The sequence below is a fragment of the Lepidothrix coronata genome, unplaced genomic scaffold (assembly GCF_001604755.1).
Source record: "Lepidothrix coronata isolate B3197 unplaced genomic scaffold, Lepidothrix_coronata-1.0 Scaffold80, whole genome shotgun sequence".
In the NCBI taxonomy this organism is placed as follows: Eukaryota; Metazoa; Chordata; class Aves; order Passeriformes; family Pipridae; genus Lepidothrix; species Lepidothrix coronata.
The window spans coordinates 1,892,924-1,912,077 of NW_016690260.1; the positions used below are offsets into that span (position 1 = coordinate 1,892,924).

The window sequence follows — 19,154 nt, forward strand, 5'->3', positions numbered from 1 at the left end:
GTCTGTGCTGTTCCTTTTTGGGGGTAAAAGGGGACCTCTTTGTCCCTTTCCAAGCTTCAGTTTTGCAAGAGTATATAGGAGATGAAAGACCAGGAAAAGCAAAGTTTAGACATTTATCCTTGGACTGTGACATGAAGTCAGCTTTGATTCTTGTTACATAAACAATGATTATTTGCTTTCATAGATAACTACAGGCAACACTATGCGAATTTCACAATCACTCTGGTGAGTGATGGTATAGTGGTGAGGTTTATAAGCCACTCAGCTTAACAACACACTGAATAGCAAACCATGTTATTTGGGGTTTCATGTGACACCTCGTATAGAAGTAGCGGAACAGGCTCCCAAGATGAATGGAAGCAACTGCTCTGCCTCCATTCCTTTCTCACCATTTCTCCCCCAAGGGGGAAGTGTGGGAGGCATTTGCTGTGAGAACTGAGGAGTTCTGTGTTGTTTTTTTTAGTGAAGGTCAGATTGAATAAGTATGCTTTTACTTGGCCCGGAAAGTGGAGAGGTTGGAAATACTTCTTAGTTCCTGCAGGAAGTCCTCATTTCCTGTGGGAATACTTAGTTCCTGCAGACTATTGTGCTACTTGCTCAGGAAAAAAGAAAACCCAGCACCTGCCTTATGTAAACTAACAACCTGTGGGCAAAGTCCTTCAGCCACAGGGCTCCTGTAGCCACCTAGACATCAAGAAGTGAGTCTATGGACCACCCTACAAGAACACATTGCTCAGTGATATGGACAAGAGTGCTTTTAGGCAAACTGCAAAAGCAAGTACAATTTTTTTTTTCCCTGGGACACTTTTTTGCATTTGTCTTTCTTCTGTGGTGTACTTTGGATGTATGCTCACCTGTAGGTCACCCCTGTGACCTCACAAGTGAGGTCAGTTCATACTTACCCATGGGAGAAGCATAATAAGAAAACTTTGTTGTATAACTGTATCTTAAGGAGGGAGTTGAATGAAGAGAAGTCACTTGAGATTTACTGAGCAAGAAAAGAGATGAGAAAAGAAGCATGGAGGTTAGCACAGAAAGCAGTAGAAATTAGCTCTCCAGCACTAATGACCAAGGGCAAGTTTTGTGTGCTTGAAGCATCCCGGAGGGGCATATATGGAATGATGGCAGAGATGTGGGCAAGCTTGAGGCTATACAGGGACACAAAGATCAAGGCAAGAAACTTAACTGGATGTAGAAAGGTAGAGGGACCCACCCCAGAGGGTTTTTTATAGCAATGTGAGGAACAAACGCTCTGCATAATTCATAATAAGTACAGAACTTTTTCTTTAACTGGGGGTAGATTAAACCTGTAAAGCATAGGTCTGAGTCTTAAAGAGGCATGTTTCATCCCAGGATATAGCTGCTTCAAAAACTAGCACCTCTCCTGACATTTTCAGGCCAAAAAGTCAGTGTATGTGATCTTGTGTGGACAGCAGGAACTGGGGGCAGTAGAAGGGAAAAGATGAATCTGCAAAGGACATGCATTATTGCATAGCTTATAATGAGTGAAAAAGATTGCTAATGAAAATAACAATAGATGAGAACAGACAAAAGCCTAGATCACATTCCAAGAGTGCTTATCTTGAGCCAGGGAACTATATGTGCGGCATAAAACATAAACTTAAACACAACACCAAATATCTGTATTCTGATTTTCCAGATGTGGTATGCTTTGCAGATACTGGGCTATAGATGTGTTTTCTGGCATTTTACACAAACCTGAAGCTTTAACTGCACTAACAGAATTCAGACTTCTGTCAGTTAGGCAGCAGCTACCGGAAAGTCATCACCAGCGAGAAGCAGGCAGGTGGCCGGGAGGGATGACTGACATCACTGATGTCTTATTTATTTATAACTTCAACAAAAAACAAAAGAAACTCCTTCCAGGTCTCCTCATTGAGCACAAAGTGATTCTAAATCACACTGCCTTCCTGCCACTGTTACCAGGACTCTGCTCAGACATTTCCTCTCTTACATATGTTCTGCAGAGAGGTTTCTTCAGCAATGTGGTGGGTGTTGGAGAATTACCAGCTTGAGCATGAGCCCCTCCTGCTCTTCTCTACAGGCCCACTGACAGGCACTTTGGCCAGCAATAAAATTATGGGGTTTCTACCCTCCACACAATCCCCCAAGACTCTCATTCTGCCTTGCCAGCCTTTCACTGTTCCTTCGTAGGAGCAATAAACACTCATTAGCCAGTGAATAGAGAGTCCGGGGCTTTGCTGCCCAACTCTGCTCAGCCCTTGATCTCAGATACATCAGAGTACCTTAGTGCAGGAGTCAGCACAGATGCTCCCCGTTCCAAAGAAATGCTAACTAACCTGCAAGGCAGAGTTGCTTCAATCCTCAGATAGAACACACTAAGACAGCATATGGTGTTCATCAAGAGGTTACTGCCAAATGCATGCTGGTTCTCCAGCACATGTTCTAACTGAATGACTGGATTTTGTTTCAGCTCCTACCGCTGTCCCAACCGTTTCTGAAGGCAAGCCCGTGGATGAGTGTGATGATGACCAGGCAAACTGTCACAGTGGCACAGGTGATGACTACCAACTGACAGGTGCAGAAACCATCCTCATTCCATTGCAGCTTCATTGTAGCTCATATCCATCAACAGCTAAATGTTTGCACTGATTTAATCACTCAACATTAATGGATATTGGTATGCAGTTCATATTGTTAGTGCTGCCAAAACATGGGCATCTGCCTTTTACATATGACAATTCTTTTGATTGTTTTCTCAGCTATGTAATTTTTGAAGCAAATAACAGTGACTAGATGGAAGAGAGGGCAATTTTTGTATCAGGAATTGTGTCTAATGAAATGCCCTAATTAAACTCTCTCTTATTAACAGAAAAGCTGGACAAACCTTTTGGGGTTTATTGCCTGAGATTGAAGAACTCCAAATATTGTTTAGATTTACATATCTGCTCCCTACCTAACATTTAGTATAGGAGTCGAATCTCATCCCCAAACCTTTCCCAGACAGAAACAAAACACATTTGTTTCATCAAAGCATACTTACACATACTCACACTGCCAGAAATATTTCCATGAGCTTTTCCACCAACAATGCATTACAGCCACAGAGGGGCTAATGTTCTCCAAGCTGCCATCACTAGCAGAAAAATAGGGGGGGAGGCATAACATAGTCTGCATCTGGAACAGAGGAAGCTTGCTAGGTTTCATATCCTCACAGTTTTGCACAGAACCACTAGTCCTTCTAGAGAGCTGACACTGCACCTCTATGCGTTTGATCTCTTCTTGGGGGTCACTTGTTCCGCAAATCTCTGGGTCTGTTTGATGAGATCTGTACATCTACATTAATTGAGTTTATTTTTAGATGCAGCAACACGAGTTATTTCATCACTGCTCCCTGATGGGCTTATCTAATAAATGTTTATTGCTTCTTATATCAATGATATAAAATAGTATTAAAATCTGGCAATAGCTGTCCCAGAGGACATTGGGAAAGCTTAGGTAAGAGATTGGCTTTTCGGACGGAGCCAAGTAGAACATCAGGCAGCAGATACTAATGAGAGTGCAGTTTCAGCATCAAACCCTTTCTGAGTTTTGCCAATGTCTCCTGTAATTGCATGTTGCAAATCATAAATTGAAAAAAGAAGTCTTGAGTGGAAAAGACAGTGCATGGTCACTGTCACTGCTTTTCAAATCCATGCCCCAGATGAATCTTATTCCCTTTGAAAACAGCCATGTGGGGAGTCTGACAAAATACTCTGTATTGTGTTTAAGGTAACTCAGAAATCTTTCAGTGTTTAAACATGGTAATTTATTAATCTTTTAGAAAAGAAAGACCCAGGTCAGGAAACACTGGAGCTTTCCTGCAAAGCCTTACACGGTCTGGGAAAGCCCAATAGCTAGAGACATATTTTACATAGATGGGGGCTGTATGATGGGAAAAAAAAGAGATCTATTCAAGCACCTTCCATGTTCACTCATAGTCTCTGCACTTCAGGGAGCTCAGGAATGCATCCAACATGTCTCTTAAGGAAAGCTCACTGAGCAGAAGAAAAACCTTATGGCAGTTTTTGCAGGTTGAGCTTATGGAGCAGTTTATAATCTCTAAGACAAAGGAACAGCCACTGGCCTTTCTGAGCACCAGTTCTTTTGGGGAACTGAACCTGTTTCAGTACTAATATTGAAAATTACTACATTGCCCTTCTACAAAGGTGCAGACACTTTAGTGTAATTTATTATTCATGGCTGGGCTTCGCGAACGAAGATTTAGGAAGGCTCTATCCACGTTTGTTACAGGCACGCTGGTGACTTATGAGGCCAATATGAGATAGACGTATCTGATTGCAAAAGGCACAGCAGAAAGACTCCTTAGGTGGTGTATTCAGCAGGATACGATTCTTTCTGCGTTGTCTTTTCTCCTTGAGAGTGATCCTGCATGTGTTCTCAAAGGAAACAGCAGCATTGTAGATAGTGTGTCTCCAGGCCTCCCAATTTGAGGCCAGAGTAGACCAGTTATGATGATCAATATGGCCAAGGCTGAGATGTTGTTTCAGGGAGTCCTTGTATCTTTTCTTCGGGGCTCCTCTCTTGCGGCATCCAGAGGCAAGTTCACCATAGAGCAGGATCTTAGGGAGGCGATGGTCCTTCATCCTTGAGACGTACCCTGCCCAGCACAGCTGAATTCTCAGCAACATGGCCTCAATGCTAGTGACAGCTGCTTGTTCTAAAACAGATGTATTGGTCACATAATCTGACCAGTGAATGTTTAGGATTGTACGGAGGCAGCGTTGATGGAAGCGTTCTAGGAGACGTAGGTGGTGGCGGTAGATGACCCATGATTTGGAACCATATAAGAGAGTGGACAACACTATGGCTTTGTAAACACTGATCTTGGTGCTTTTCTTCAAGTGTTTATTACGCCATACTCTTTTATGGAGTTTTCCAAAAGCACTATATGCCTTTGCTAACCTGTTGTCTATCTCCCCGTCAATCTTACCAGCTGAGGAGATGAGGCTACCTAGGTAGGTAAACTGCTGGACTGATTTAAGCTCTGACTGGCCAATGGTGATATGGGGATGATGGGGGACTTCCTGAGGTGCAGGTTGGTAGAGGACTTCCATCTTCTTTAAGCTGACTTCCAGCCCAAAGAGCTCAGCAGCGTCTGCAAAGCAGGATGTTAAACGCTGCAGGGCAGCTTCTGTGTGGGCAACAAGGGCGGCGTCATCAGCATAAAGCAGCTCCTGGACAAGATGGTTTAAGGTCTTGGTGTGAGCCTTCAGTCGCCTTAGGTTGAAAAGGCTTCCATCAGTACGGTATCGAATGTAGATACCGTCCTGATCATCAAGGTCTGCCATGGCCCTTTGGAGCATTATGCTGAAAAAGAGTGTAAATAGGGTTGGAGCAAGAACGCAGCCTTGTTTCACACCATTCTTTATTAGAAAGGGCTCAGAAAGTGCATTGCCATATCTGACTTGGCCGTGCTGATCCTCATGGAGTGAGATGATCATTTTAAGGAATTTAGGGGGACAACCTAAACGTTCCAAAATCTGCCACAGACCTTTTCTGCTCACAGTATCGAAAGCCTTGGTGAGGTCGACAAAGGTTACATAAAGACCTTTGTTCTGTTCCCTACACTTCTCTTGCAGTTGTCTGAGGACAAATACCATGTACCAAATACCATTTGGTATTTGGTATAATTTATTATTACAACACCTAGAAACCCCAGGCAGCAGTGCCCAGTTGTTCTGGACACTGGAGAAACACTTCATTGTACCTTTGAAGTTACTTAAAACACTAAAATGCACAGAACTGATTTTACCAATAAATTAATTGTAAACTTGCCTTTCTTCTGCCAAAATCATTGAAGGCAAGTATGTAAGTCTTGTGGCCAGTTAAGGATATCAGGGCAGTGCAGAGGGGATTTCATCAGTGCCTTACCGTCTTTTATCCTTTCCCAATGCGAGTGTGGCACCCGCGTTCTCGTGGGTATGACTGTTAGAGTTGCTTTCGTGACAGCACTTGCACATATGTGAGTATCACAATGAAGCCTCCCTTGCAATTAACTGTAATTGTGCTGGAGGCCAGATTCCTTCCTGCTCTATTTGGACCCCATACAGAGCTACTCTATTTGCGTGGCTTATAGCATTTCCCATCAGATTATTCTCACAAACATAAGGCTGATACAGCTTGGGCATTCATTCTCATTGGAACTCCTCATAGTCATCCTTTCTATAATGCTTTAAGCACTTGCTTGCTGGAGAAAAGAGGAACCACTGACTGGTAATCAGCACCCCACTGTGCATTTATAATTGTGCTAATTTCCTTTTTGTTTCCTTTATCAATAATTTGAGGCTTGCTTTAAAAAGTCAAGTATTTTAAAAATAACAATTAGTGAGCTTAGGAGAGGTCCATGACCCCACTCACCTCTTGTTTATCTGCTTGAAGAAAAGGACAAAGGGGAGGTCTTTAATTCCTCCTTCACTTTGAGACCTGCCTTAGGTTAGATCCTAAAGTCAGGCAATTCCCATGTACTTCTCTTGTGAGCTGGTCTCACCACACAGCTATGAAACAACATATGAAACAACTGGGGAGGAACCAGTATGGCAGGGGCTGAAGGACCTCACATCCCTGATATGAGAAACAACATGTAATGAGTAAATGCACACAGTAATGACTCCTAGGAGGCACCATAAACATCAGTCACTGACTCCCTGTGTCATTTGGAGCAAATCTGTGTCTATAAACCCAGGACAGCCACAGGGACATGGTGAGGATTACTTAGTTGGTGTTTCCAACAACTCCGAAGATATAGAGGTTTATTTAATGAAGAGTCCTTGTGTTCCTTTTTGATAAAAGAAACCAGACCTTTGATGTCGTATTTTCATGCCTAAGCTCACATACTCAGTTACCTACATGTCTAATAAAGATGGCAATATTTCAGGTTTATATATAGGATATTCCTAATGATTGCTGTGTCCTTTGTTGTGTCCCATGTATCATGATACGCATAATTTCTTTTCCAGGTGGGACTACAGTGCTGAATACAGAAAAGCCAACAGTAATTGACAATACATTACAACCAGGTAAAAAAGAATTCTTTTTTCTTATTAAAACCGCAATAAATTCCATACCCAAATTTCATGCCAGAGACAAAATAATGAATTGCAGCACTTCCTGACTTCCCATTCCTTAAAAGTCTCTGAAGTAAAGAAGCATCTGGTCTCTTAGCTCTGTACAGTAAATATTTTATTCCTTTCATCCACATGTAGACACAGCAGAGAACAAGATTTCCTTCTGCATCAGCAAATGCCAAATGCTGACAAAATTAAACTAACTTAATCACACAGTGCACTCTTTAAATGTGGCATGTCAGTGACACAAAGTGGGTTTGCAAACTCTGGGAAAACAAAAACAGAGCCACACAGGCCCACTCACTATTTATATCCATGGTTTTACAAAACTAAGACAAGTAAAGTTTGCCAGTTTTCTCCACCAGGGAGCTGGCAGTTTTACAATATTGTTTTCTAGCAAGTTTTCTCAAAATAAACTGCTACCATGAACTTGAAAAGGGAAAACCAAGTTGTCACTTGCGGCGAGTCCTTTTTACTTAATACAATAACTGGCAGCTTTTAAATTCCTTAGTTTGCTGCTTCCACAGCTTGCATACCATTTTTTTTTAATATTCTGTACAATTTACTGGAACTGGGGGAGAGGATAGATTTGGGCAGAAAAGCCAAACTCGAAAAACTATGAGCACCAGTTAAAAATCCTTTGCAACAATAACTGTGAAGCAGTAGAGGTCACATTTCAGTTACTCCCATTTCCTCCATTAAAGCACAGTCAGGCACAGTCTTGCAAATGATTTATTAACAGGGTGGGTAAATGTTTATCATTGTTTCCTCGACCATGTGACAACAATCCTCTCTTGCTTCAAGTGAAAAAAAGGGACTAATAATGCAAAAGTTTCCTAGAGGACAGTGATGGTGTCGACCTGATTAAGAGAGAGAGCTGACTTAGCTAAGGTGTTGTTCCCACTCTCAGCCTCTGCATTCAGATATTGCAGAGGCCAATGCTTTTACTCTCCTCAAAATTTGTCTCCAGTGTCATCCAGCTGGCTTAGTCAGCATACACTATTTCTAGCTCTACCCTGCTTTATGAGCAGAGGGGGATTGTGGTGCAATGAGAAGCACAACAGCAAACTAGCCCAGCCTCATGGGACACCTCTCCACCCTGCTCTTCCACAGTCAGCCTTGCTGAAGGGCTGGAGGGCTGCTGCTGATCCCACAGTTTGGAAAGGGATGCGGGATGCTAAGGAAGAAAAGATTCTGTGCAACGGATTTAGAGTAAAGCACTCTGTTTTTTATGTCTGAAATTATCTTTTAGGTTTCTATTTTGATGAAATTAAGAATTTATTTACAGGGGATTTTTTTAAGTATCTTCTAGCATTTAAGCAAACTGTAAATTTAGAAAGTGCCTCTGTGCAATACAGTTTCGCTCTCTCCTCTCTAGTGCCAGCTGAGTTTGCAAGTTGTGTTTAATCCCCCTGCCTTAGGCGGGACTCCCCATAACAGATTGGCTGTTACTGCCAGAGATTAAGATAAACTCATTTCTCTCCTTACTTCCCTCCTGCACCACCTTTGCTTACTCCGTGATGTGCCAAGATTTTTCTCTTTTAAAGGAGTTTCTGGGGCTCTGTTCAAAGTATGCCAATGTTACTTCCCTGCATTGTGCTGCTAGGAACCATTTCCTTCCCGGGAATAAGGGACGAGTTCACATCCCAAACTCCAGGCTCCCACATGGCAGCACATTACAAAGATCATAGATAGAGATCAGTCAGACGCTAATAAATAAGAATAAGGTTTCCAGAATCTCCAGTTTAAGACATAAAGGTTTCCAGCTGCCTCATAATCCCTCACTGAAAAGCAGCCAAAAAACTCCCAAAAAGGGGCAGACAGAAATTTCCCTCAACATGGGGAAACCCCTCCTGGCTTGAGGGTGGTGTAAACATTTCCCTCTGCTGAAGGGGCATGGCTGGACCTGACTGGCACGACGGAGCACATTGGAGTGAGGGGCCACGCAGCTGGGAGAGAGTCTGCTGTGTCAGCTACAAATAATGTAGTTTAAACTGCCCTTGAAGTTACAGGGCTGCTCAGGGGGCCCCTGGCCCTCAGCTGCCTGAGGATAAGTGCACTCATTCAGCTATTCTCAAGCTGAACAAGGTATCAATTTAACATACCAAGGACTGAACCTTCAGTTTTGGCCTTAATTCCCTCTAAGGCGTGGTTTACCTTAAGATGCTAATGCACCATGAGGTAAATTATGAACTCCAAGCCAAAGAGCTATTCCAGATCAGATGCAGTTTGCAGGCTCCAGTGGGTAACCCTGCACGAACTACACGGTGCCAGTGCTGGCCATAGCAGCTCGTGCCACAGTGAGTAGGGACAGAGACTAACCAGCCCCCTTGGTAGCAGCACCTGCCATGGCACAGGTACTTTGCAATAGGTGCCAACACCATATATCGCTCTCCTACTGCCTGCATTCAAGCCTGCAAATACCCCTAATCTTGTTATCCCAAACTAACATGCTTGCGTGTGTCAAAGCCTGAGATTATCCCATTCCAACCAGCTTTCATACACTATGGAAACTGTTAAGAGCAAATAGCTGGAAAGCCTCCATGTACAAACAAGCTTTCCATCGAGGCGACTTTTACAGTTCATTTCAAGGAGACTGAATTGAAAGAAAATAAAAAGTTATTTTGATTTCAAACTGCTAAAAATGTTTAAAGATTTGGATTATTTTTTATTTTTAAGAGAGGATCTACTTTCCTCCTCAAACTTAAAGATGCCTTTAACAAATCTGTCTGTCAAGGTAAATACCTCTCAGGCCTCAGCCTTAAGACTTGCTAACATGTAGTCTTTTTGAACACATCTTTTTCAATTCTAAAGGACTATTTGAAATGCCTGTCTCCTAGCTATTTACATACAAAGCAAGCTGTTCATTTACAGTATGTGCTCTCAGTGTATAAGTCAAGTCTCTTGTAAAGCAGACTGTTCCAAGAAGTAAAGTACCTAGTATAACTAAGAAATCTTGAATTAAAATCTATGCTAAGAAATAATTTAAAGGTAAAACAGGTCTGATTCTAATTTATGATGGGGCAATTTTGCATCAGTACAGGGGTATTAAAGCAGTTATCATTTACTATCATTTAAGGTAATTCTGTGCTGCCAGCATAAGTGGTATAAAAAGGTGACATGCAAATATGAATCAAACCACATATACTACTTTGAAGTGGTCCAAATTATGTTTGTAATTTCCTATTTTAATGTTGATTTACCCTTTGGCGAGAGCATCTTATAAGAGAATTTTCATAGCATTTTTAATGCCATCTTGCTCCTTCTTGCCTTTTGTTAGAGTATTTATAAAAATATATCAAAGTCTGTGGGCCACAAAAGATTGATGGACTTGCAAGAAACTCACTCAACTAGATTTTCAAATTACTTTCTTGTTCATGTGCAGTAATGGTCCCAGCTGTGAGCAAGATGTGGTCAAAAAGTACAGCTGTTGGTTATTTTTTGAGAGGATAAATCTGTTTTAATTCAGTATCACGTACCCTACATCTTGAAAAAGGCATATGGGATTTCATCACACCTCCCTCTTAGATTCTCATCTGAGCTGCTATTTGATTACATAATAGCTGGTTTTCTTCATCCTCTCAATACACACAAACCAAGAGATCAATCACCTATTGGCAGGAGAATTATCCTAGCAGGGGAATGGGTCAGCGCTGCAGAGGGAGCACAACAAATGCTACTTGTCCCTAGTTTCCTTCCTTCCACCAGAGCTGCCAAGCTGTAGTTCAAGGACAAAGAGCACAGATTGCCTGTAGCTTGCTGTGAGCTACTGTATCAGCCCCCTGAGACCTTTAATAGAAGTGTTGAACTAGTCTATCTTTTGCTGGGGCAAATCCATTGTCCATACTGAACCTTAATGAACCTATCCTCATGCTACAAGTGTCCTTTATTAATTGGCTAGCAGGTCTGTCTTTCTTTTTATGAGTCCCTGGGAGAAGGATTGGAAGAGACATAAGAGTAGGCAATAAGAGATGGCATGTTTAAGGAGCCCATAAAATAAGAGCACTCTGAAATGGCTTGTCTTTGACCTTCAATTCCATTGCTGTGATTGTCTAAGGAATATATTAACACAATCACTTTTCAGAAAACAAATGGAACCTAGCAAGGAATAGCTAACTGAGAGCAGGTTACCAGTCAAATTCTTCTCAGTTTCAGTGGAAACTTCTGCATGGAAAACAAGTTCATTTTTATGCTACACCATGCTGTCTCTGAGTCTGAAGCCAAGGAACACAGGCATGGCCAAAGCATATCAGACTTAGGCTCTTTGCCAATTTCCTGGACTATATATTTCAAATGAAAGTGTAAGAAACTATTTATTAGATGGGGCTGTGAAATTTAGCTCTATTTTGAAACTCTCCTTCTAATCTCAGTGTTCAGAGCTGTCCTCAGAGCATAAAGCGAAAGGCTTTGGTCACTTCCTGCACTTAAAATTAAGAGTTAAATTCTGGATATTTTCCTTATTCATTTCAGTGTCCAGTTCTCTTTGAATTGTGTTCAGCCTTAGCAGCATTTGAGGGAGCAAGTACAGCTCACATCATGTGAGAATTTTTTCCCTTTGATCCACATTGAACTTCAATGAGTATCTCACAGTTCTTGGGCTATGAAATGGAAAAAACAGAATATTGTATTCTTTTTTGTCTGAATTCTTCACTCAGTTACATACTTCTCCTGTGTATTCTGCTATTTATTTTTATTCAGAGTTGAACAATACTAGTCCTTTCAATCTGTTTGTGCTATGTGTTCATTTAGGCTGTATGATATCTTCAGATGAATGCGATCTATCTACTACTGTTCTCCTTTGCTGTGGTTTGAATACCACACAGGCTATCACTAGCTTTGCATAATATAATCCTCTGGGATTAATAAGATTAATTTTGTTTTACGTTTTCTAAAACCTTTTCTAAAGTTCTCTCTCATGGCTCTGATGTCAAAGCCATGCAATATAGCTCTCCCTAGGCCTCCTTGACAATGAAAGGCTATTTTTCATGATCTTAAAACCGTTTAATTCATTGCAATGTCATTCTATTTCTTTAAAAACTCCCCTTGATTTTCAGATGTCCCCTTTTGGGCAAATGTCTTTGATCTTAGCCCCATTGTCTAGAAAAAAAACCCATATACTGAAGAAAGAGACATAATGGATTGCCTTTCTGCACTCATGTGCTTAGGCTGAGCTCTGCTTTTTCAACGTTTTGAGCCCAAAGAGAGATTATTCACCACAATCTGCCTCTTTCCTAGAAAGGGCTAGGGTGCTCCAGGAAACATCTTTTCTCCACATTGAATTCCTGTGCCAGACATTATCTGTTTAATTCATTTGTTCCCAACTAGGATGCTGCATTCGTGACAATGTGGAGTAGACCCCTCTGGAGGCCAGCGGGAGAGAGGGGGGAGGCAGGAGGGATGGGGAGGATGAAAGGAAGGAGTGAGGAACGAGAACTTGGTGCAGAGAGAGCCCCAGCACAGCAAAGGCACTGACAGGCAGAGGAGAGGGGCAGGAACTGCCATGGCTCAGACCTCTCTACTGGCAGAATGAAGTTTTCTAGGGGCCAGAGGAGAGAGGGCACAGTGGCTGCAATGCAGAAATCCAGTGAGTTGAGTTAAAACTATGTCTGGGAGCAAGGACCTGCCAAACCAGGACACAGCAGGCAAGGAGAGAATGATAGATGAACCCTTTTTATATCCATTCTGTCTCAACCGACTCACCTGAGGTTTCCTCTGTCTTGATAAAATGATTATTCTAGTTTAATTTCCATTAAAATCTGGGTTGTGAGTTCAAAAGCCTTCCCAGTCTTCCCTGGCATCTCACTACATGGAGGAGGTCTTTGCTTCTTCAGACTGGAAGAGCTCCACCTCAAAGGTCAGGCCAACCACAGGTCTCAACACACTTCTCATATTTCTCCTTATTTTCCCACAATAAACGAACTCATTCTAGGGGTTGCATTATCTTTCATGACTTTTTTTATTAATAATGGGCAAGACACACAATTCTTCACCCAGAGCTGATATTGATGGGAGCACAGAGTCCTTTGTTCTTAGTTTATACTTGCACAAAGCATCACATTAAAGTAAACCTAAATTATTCCTTTAATAAGGCGTGAGTCATGACTGAGAAAAGACTCCAGGATTTGGTCACATTGCTGTGGGAAGGGTATTGCTCTGCTGGGAATTGTCATTGCTCAAGGTGAGATAAAAGTTCACACCAATGTGTTAGGAAGCAAAAGCTCAAAAGATTTCAAACTGCTTCTGAAAATGAGAAATGCAAGGGATTTATGTGCTATCTTCATATAATCTTTCCATTTAAATTCCAAGTTCTATTGAAGAAAATAAGCTACTATGTATTAAACCTTTGGGCAGAATTGAAAAGGAGCTAAAGACAAGATATGATCTCATCCTGACCATAATGCCAGACTTCCCTTGTTTTATGCAGAGCTTGTTTTGAAGCTTATTTTGAGTTCATTTGGCAATCAGCCACATTTGTCCCTTTTCCCTTTCAATTTGTCCATTTCAATGCTGCCATCTTGTGGGCCTACTTAACCGTCTCAAAGATGCTGAATGAGTTCCTTATTGAAGCCACGTACTGCAGATTTCACCCGAAATTCTTTCCTTGCCAAGGACATTCCACTAATGTTTCTGTCTTTTCTAATTTTTGTCCAAATCTCATTGCAAGTTGTTGCAAAACGTTGCACCATTACAGGGCAAAGAAATACCAGAAAGTATATCTGATAAGTAAGCCAGATCTTTCTTTGTGAGTCATATATGTTACAATGTGGTTATCAGCTAATGTGGGCAAATCACAAGAATCAATCAAAAAAATCCCAAAATATGGGTCATAAAGAGACAGGAAACAATCACATCATTTACAAAAAATAGTAGGTTTTCATCTGTTTCCCAGGAGGGATGCTCTTGCTATGGCTTCTCACAGTTTAAGGAGGAATGGTTCCATTAATGGTCAATTGTATACATTTGTTTTGAAGTAGAAAATTAATCATCATATGTTGTTCCCCCTTTTCCCTCTTTCATTGCAGAACTACCACTATACAATTTCAACTGTGCCTTTGGCTGGGGATCCCAAAAGACTTTGTGCCACTGGGAGCACGACAACCAGGTGGATTTAAGGTGGGCAATCCTGACCAGCAAAACCGGGCCAATTCAAGACCACACAGGTAATCATGAGTTCATGATTTAGCCATTTTACATTGGAAGAGATTGTTCTGTTTAATACCAGCATGTCTTCAAAAATGACAGGAGAGAGAATTATAACTAAAGTATATTATAAGGTATCTTATAGCTAAAGTTGAAGTATGTAAAGTCAAAAAGATGGTTCTCTAGGAAACCTAATCTATTATAGGTAGTTACAGCTGACTATAATTATACTTTTTGTTGGGGAATAAAGATTATTTATTGTTAGGAACTGAAGATATTCCCTTGACTTGCCTTTGGATAACCATCATCTGGTGTAGAAAAATATTTGAATGAACAAATATTTTGCAAATATCACTGACCAACCGATACAGTCATGCACAAACCTCACTTTATTCCTGTTTGTATTTAGAGGGACTACCCACTACAGCAAGGTGTTCTAAGTGAAACTTCCCAGATTGATGTATTACCATGCTCTTCTCCTTTCCAGCAGGAGTTGAAGATTATAGCCATCCTTTGCTCACACTCAGTTTTTCCAGAAATATCACCCTGGGAAATTGATTGGTTTGTTTTGTAGTATCTAACTCATGGCTCTGCATAATTAGGCAATAAATATGCTGCGGGGTAGTGGAGAAGGGAGGGCACTGTGTGACCTGCACAGCCTCTCACTTTAGTGTTCTCGCTTGCATACGTGCAGATTAATCAAATGTGTTGAGATGAATCCCCCTTCCCACTTCTGCTACCCTTTGCCTAATGAGAATGACAAGGAAATTAGACAAAATTGGACTTTTTAAATCCTGAGACACTTTCAATTGAATCTTAAGACAAGTACAGTAGTTTCAGGGAAAAAAAAAAAAACTTGCAATACTTCGACTATAAATGGCATTGTACAAATAAATGGTATCAAATTAACTAAATGCAGTTAGCTGAAGTGAAGGCTGTAATGGTGGAAAAATTGATGTAAAGTGAAATGGCTCAGTAGGATCTGACATTGAAAAGAGGTTAAAAGCTATGTTAGCCAGAGACTGACAAAATCTAAAAGGCATGCATAAGTAAAGCTCTAATTAAGACAATGAAGAAAGAGTTCCTGACCTAGCTCTGCAATAATATTCTGAAAATGAGAGCTATCTGCACTTTGCCACCAAAGATTACTGAGAGACTGAACCTGTCTTCAGTCAAGAGATGAAGAAATTATATTCTTCAAATGAGATTTTGTTGTTTCCCCTGGGCCTTGCTAGCACAAAAAACTTATTTGTCCCATAAGCTGTAGCTTTAGTAAGTCTTACAGGCCACCCTTTTTTCTCCTACTGCACTAACTTTCAATATTTTCCAAAATTTTCCTTAAAGAACACCTTCACCTGCCAGGTTTGCCATTCACCTGCCAGCAGGTACAGAATGAGTGGGGTGGATATGAATGCAGACCATGAGCAGTCTGGATGGCACTGATGTCCCAAACAAACCCTCAGTGTCACCACTACGTAGCAAGGCCACCGTCTGTGTTGGGAGAACCACAGTGAGCAACTCCCAGACACATATTTCTCTCAGCCACATGCACAAAGCTAAAGAAAATCCACAGAAGTCATCTTCAACAGCAATTGCTTTAAGACAGCAGGATACACTGTATGTCACTTCAAATTATACATGTTGTGATTAAATCTGGCCGGTGTTAGGTCTTCCAACTGAGACAGTCATCCTAATGCTGTGATTATTTTCCTTTTTTCTTCCCTCTGGATTTCCCTATTACCATTCTTTGATGAGATTTGCACATGTTGTACTGCTCTCTCCACAGAAGTAAAGTTGGAAAAAGCATATAGATATAACCACTCCTGCTTAAGAAGCTGGACAAGATGTTACTGCACTAAGACAGGAAAAAAAGAAGGCATAATTTTTTTTGACAATTTAATATCATCTTTCCCTGTAAAATTCTTTCAAAGACCAGATACTTCAACATGCATATTGGGCAGGATACTCTAACTGCCCATAGAAAAATCCAAACAAAACATCCTTGTCTCATGTTACAAGAAATATTTTCCATTCTCATTTATTAGGCCCACTTCTTCCACCCACTGGGTTTATCCCATTCCTCTTTGTTTCTGGTTCACCTTTTACTACCCTGTCCTTATACTTCCCAGAGTAACAATGCTCATCTTCCCATCTTCATTGGACTATACCATTGCTATCCAGCAAGTATCAATTATATACTATTTCACATGAAATTCAAGAATATCATGTATAAACAAACACCAATGCTGATTAAAGACCACCCTTCCAAAACATCTTTTGCCTCTTTTTAATTTCCTTTTGTTTAAGCATTGGTATAAACAGAAAAATGTACACTTATTTCAGCATTTGAGCAATAGTATTTCTTATTATTACTTTTGTCCTACCTACTCTCAAAATATCTTTATACCAATGTCAATAAATGTTATCTCCATCCTTTTGTGTGAGTGCATTGCACATGCGGTCTATTCTTAAACATACCAGGATGAACTTCATGTTTTTCCACTGTAATTCCCAGCAAAGAATCTGTTCAAAAGCTGACTGGAATGGATGTCTGGCTGGTGTAAATCAGAACCACTTCTCTATAGTCAGTATCTGCTAAGCAATTTTCTGTTACCAAACTAATCACACTCCCACATGCTTCTCTCCCAGCATGATTAAGAAAGTAATTTTCCAAGTTAAGGGTATTAGGTGTTCAGATTTCAACATGTATAAATCCATTATGCTCTTCAGAATGTACCAGTCATAATCTTCCTCTTTCAAGAAACGGCTCACAAGTACATAGTGCCCAGTATATTGTTAGAAAAATCAAGGGCGTAAGTCAGACACCATCTGCAACTCTGTTTAGGAACACTATTTAGATCTCAGTTCCTGATCTCTGCCCATGGCTATTCAAAGCCATTTCATCCTTCAGTGTTTTCCCCATTCTAATCCTGCCTTCTCGAGTACAGATTACTTTAAACAGAGGTTTTTTAAGAGCTCTCTGCACAATTACCATACAGTAGGCCCCAGGGACTTTTATTTAGCCAGCCTTGTGTTGGCTGCCTTCAGGAGGTGCACGCTGAGTAATGGAGCATATGCTGTCACACCAAACAGGCTTTTACCTCCTTCCCTGAGCAAAAGCAAATGCCTTGCGTGTGTCATGTAGTGAGCGTGTTCTTACAGCTCACTGTCAGCACAAAGCATCCCAGTGAACAGCACAGGAGACAGGGAGAGGAAATCATGGAATAACAATGGTTTGGGTCCTGGACAAGACCTTTAAAGGGCATGTAGTCCCAACCCCCTGCAATGAACTGGGACATCTTCAACTAGATCGGAGCCCCTTCCAACCTCATCTTGAGCATTTCCAGGAATGGTGCATTTACTCCTCTCTGGACAGCCCATGCCAGTGTTTGACCACCCACCAATTTTCTTCCTTGTGTCTAGTCTGAATCTACCCTCTTTTGTGTCCATTACCTTGTGTCCTTTCACTAAAGGCCCTATTAAGAAGTTTGTCCTCATCTTTATTATAAGTCCTCTTTACTTACTGAAAGGCAGCACTGAAGTATCCCCAGAGCCTTCTCTTCTCCAGGCTGAACAACCCCTACTCTCTCAGCCTGTCCTCATAGGTCAGGTGCTCCAGCTCTCTGAACATCTTGGTGGCACTCTCCTTACAGCATATGAGCTTTCCTAGAGCTCCCAAAACAACCCACTCTGACTCTCATTTGTGATGCTTGACCCGTCAGCACGGAAAGAAAGCAAAATGGTCAGGGGTGGTCGGGAATTCTTGTGTTAACAAAGAAAATTAAAACTGGTGGCTATTCCTAACACAGTCCTTCTGTCACAGTAGGAGATGGCAATTTCATTTACTCACAAGCTGATGAAAGCCAGAAAGGCAAAGTCGCCCGACTGCTGAGCCCCGTGATTTCCTCGCAGAACTCTGCCCACTGCATGACTTTCTGGTACCACATGTCCGGCGCACACGTGGGCACCCTGAAGATCAAACTGCGGTACCAAAAGCCAGATGAATATGACCAGGTGCTGTGGACCCTGAGTGGGCACCAGGCAAACTACTGGAAGGAAGGACGTGTTCTTCTTCACAAATCTGTGAAACACTACCAGGTGAGCTTGGCTGCTCCCCGCTGAACTGCCAGAGCTGAGGTCATGTTTTATACACCATAGCAAAAGATGTCACTGAAGGATTTGTGTAGACAGTATTACACCTACAGATGAGGTGGCTTGCTGTGACTAATAATAGTGAAATATTTCATGGTATCTCAGATCACAGCGATGCAAGCAATTTGTTATCAAAGGCCAAATAAATACTTTGGAAATCGTTTATCATCAGTCACAAAGCTGCCTCTTTGCCACAGTTTTGCTGATGTAGAAGTCTGTAATGAAGTTATGACAGTATATAAATTTACATTTGCGTGTATAAGTTCATAAAGGCAGGCAATGCAGGTTTTCAGGCCGCAAACAAAGTACATGTAGATGTGACATCATGGCAGGTAAAGATGTGTGTTAACAACTAATTAAGAAATCCTGAAAGCTGCAAATGTGTGCTAACATGAAAACAATGTTAATGTTATCTTGTTTTGCCAGGTGGTTATTGAGGGAGAAATTGGAAAAGGAACTGGAGGAATTGCTGTGGATGATATTAAAATTGACAATCACGTAGCACAAGAGGATTGCCGAAGTAAGTGTAAAAAACAAGAACATAGAGAATTCTCATCCAAAACATTATTTATTTTGTTTTGATAGCTGCTTTTTTCTCTGAGAAAGAGATAGATAATTATTAGCTATATGGGAAGTTTTCCATTGAAAACATTCTGATTCAGCCCATAGCTTTATTCATAGTAAGTGTCACTGCTGTCACCTCGGAATGGCAGTGTTTTGGATCAGAACCGGCATCCTACTGACATGGGTCAC

General features: G+C 41.3%; 1 protein-coding gene across 3 annotated transcripts in view; it reads left to right on the top strand.

The window, feature by feature from the left end:
* The window catches only part of NRP1 (neuropilin 1), a 114,282-nt gene that overhangs the window by 88,705 nt on the left and 6,423 nt on the right, over window positions 1-19,154 (top strand). Inside the window, exons 12-16 of one of the 3 annotated variants that reach the window (XM_017820204.1) lie at window positions 2,456-2,560; window positions 7,002-7,061; window positions 14,132-14,269; window positions 18,076-18,347; window positions 18,828-18,921. In XM_017820204.1, the coding sequence (XP_017675693.1) occupies window positions 2,456-2,560; window positions 7,002-7,061; window positions 14,132-14,269; window positions 18,076-18,347; window positions 18,828-18,921 (669 nt within the window). Of the gene's footprint in view, window positions 1-2,455; window positions 2,561-7,001; window positions 7,062-14,131; window positions 14,270-18,072; window positions 18,348-18,827; window positions 18,922-19,154 lie in introns of all 3 variants that reach the window. The other 2 variants (XM_017820203.1, XM_017820205.1) reach the window with 2 other exon arrangements.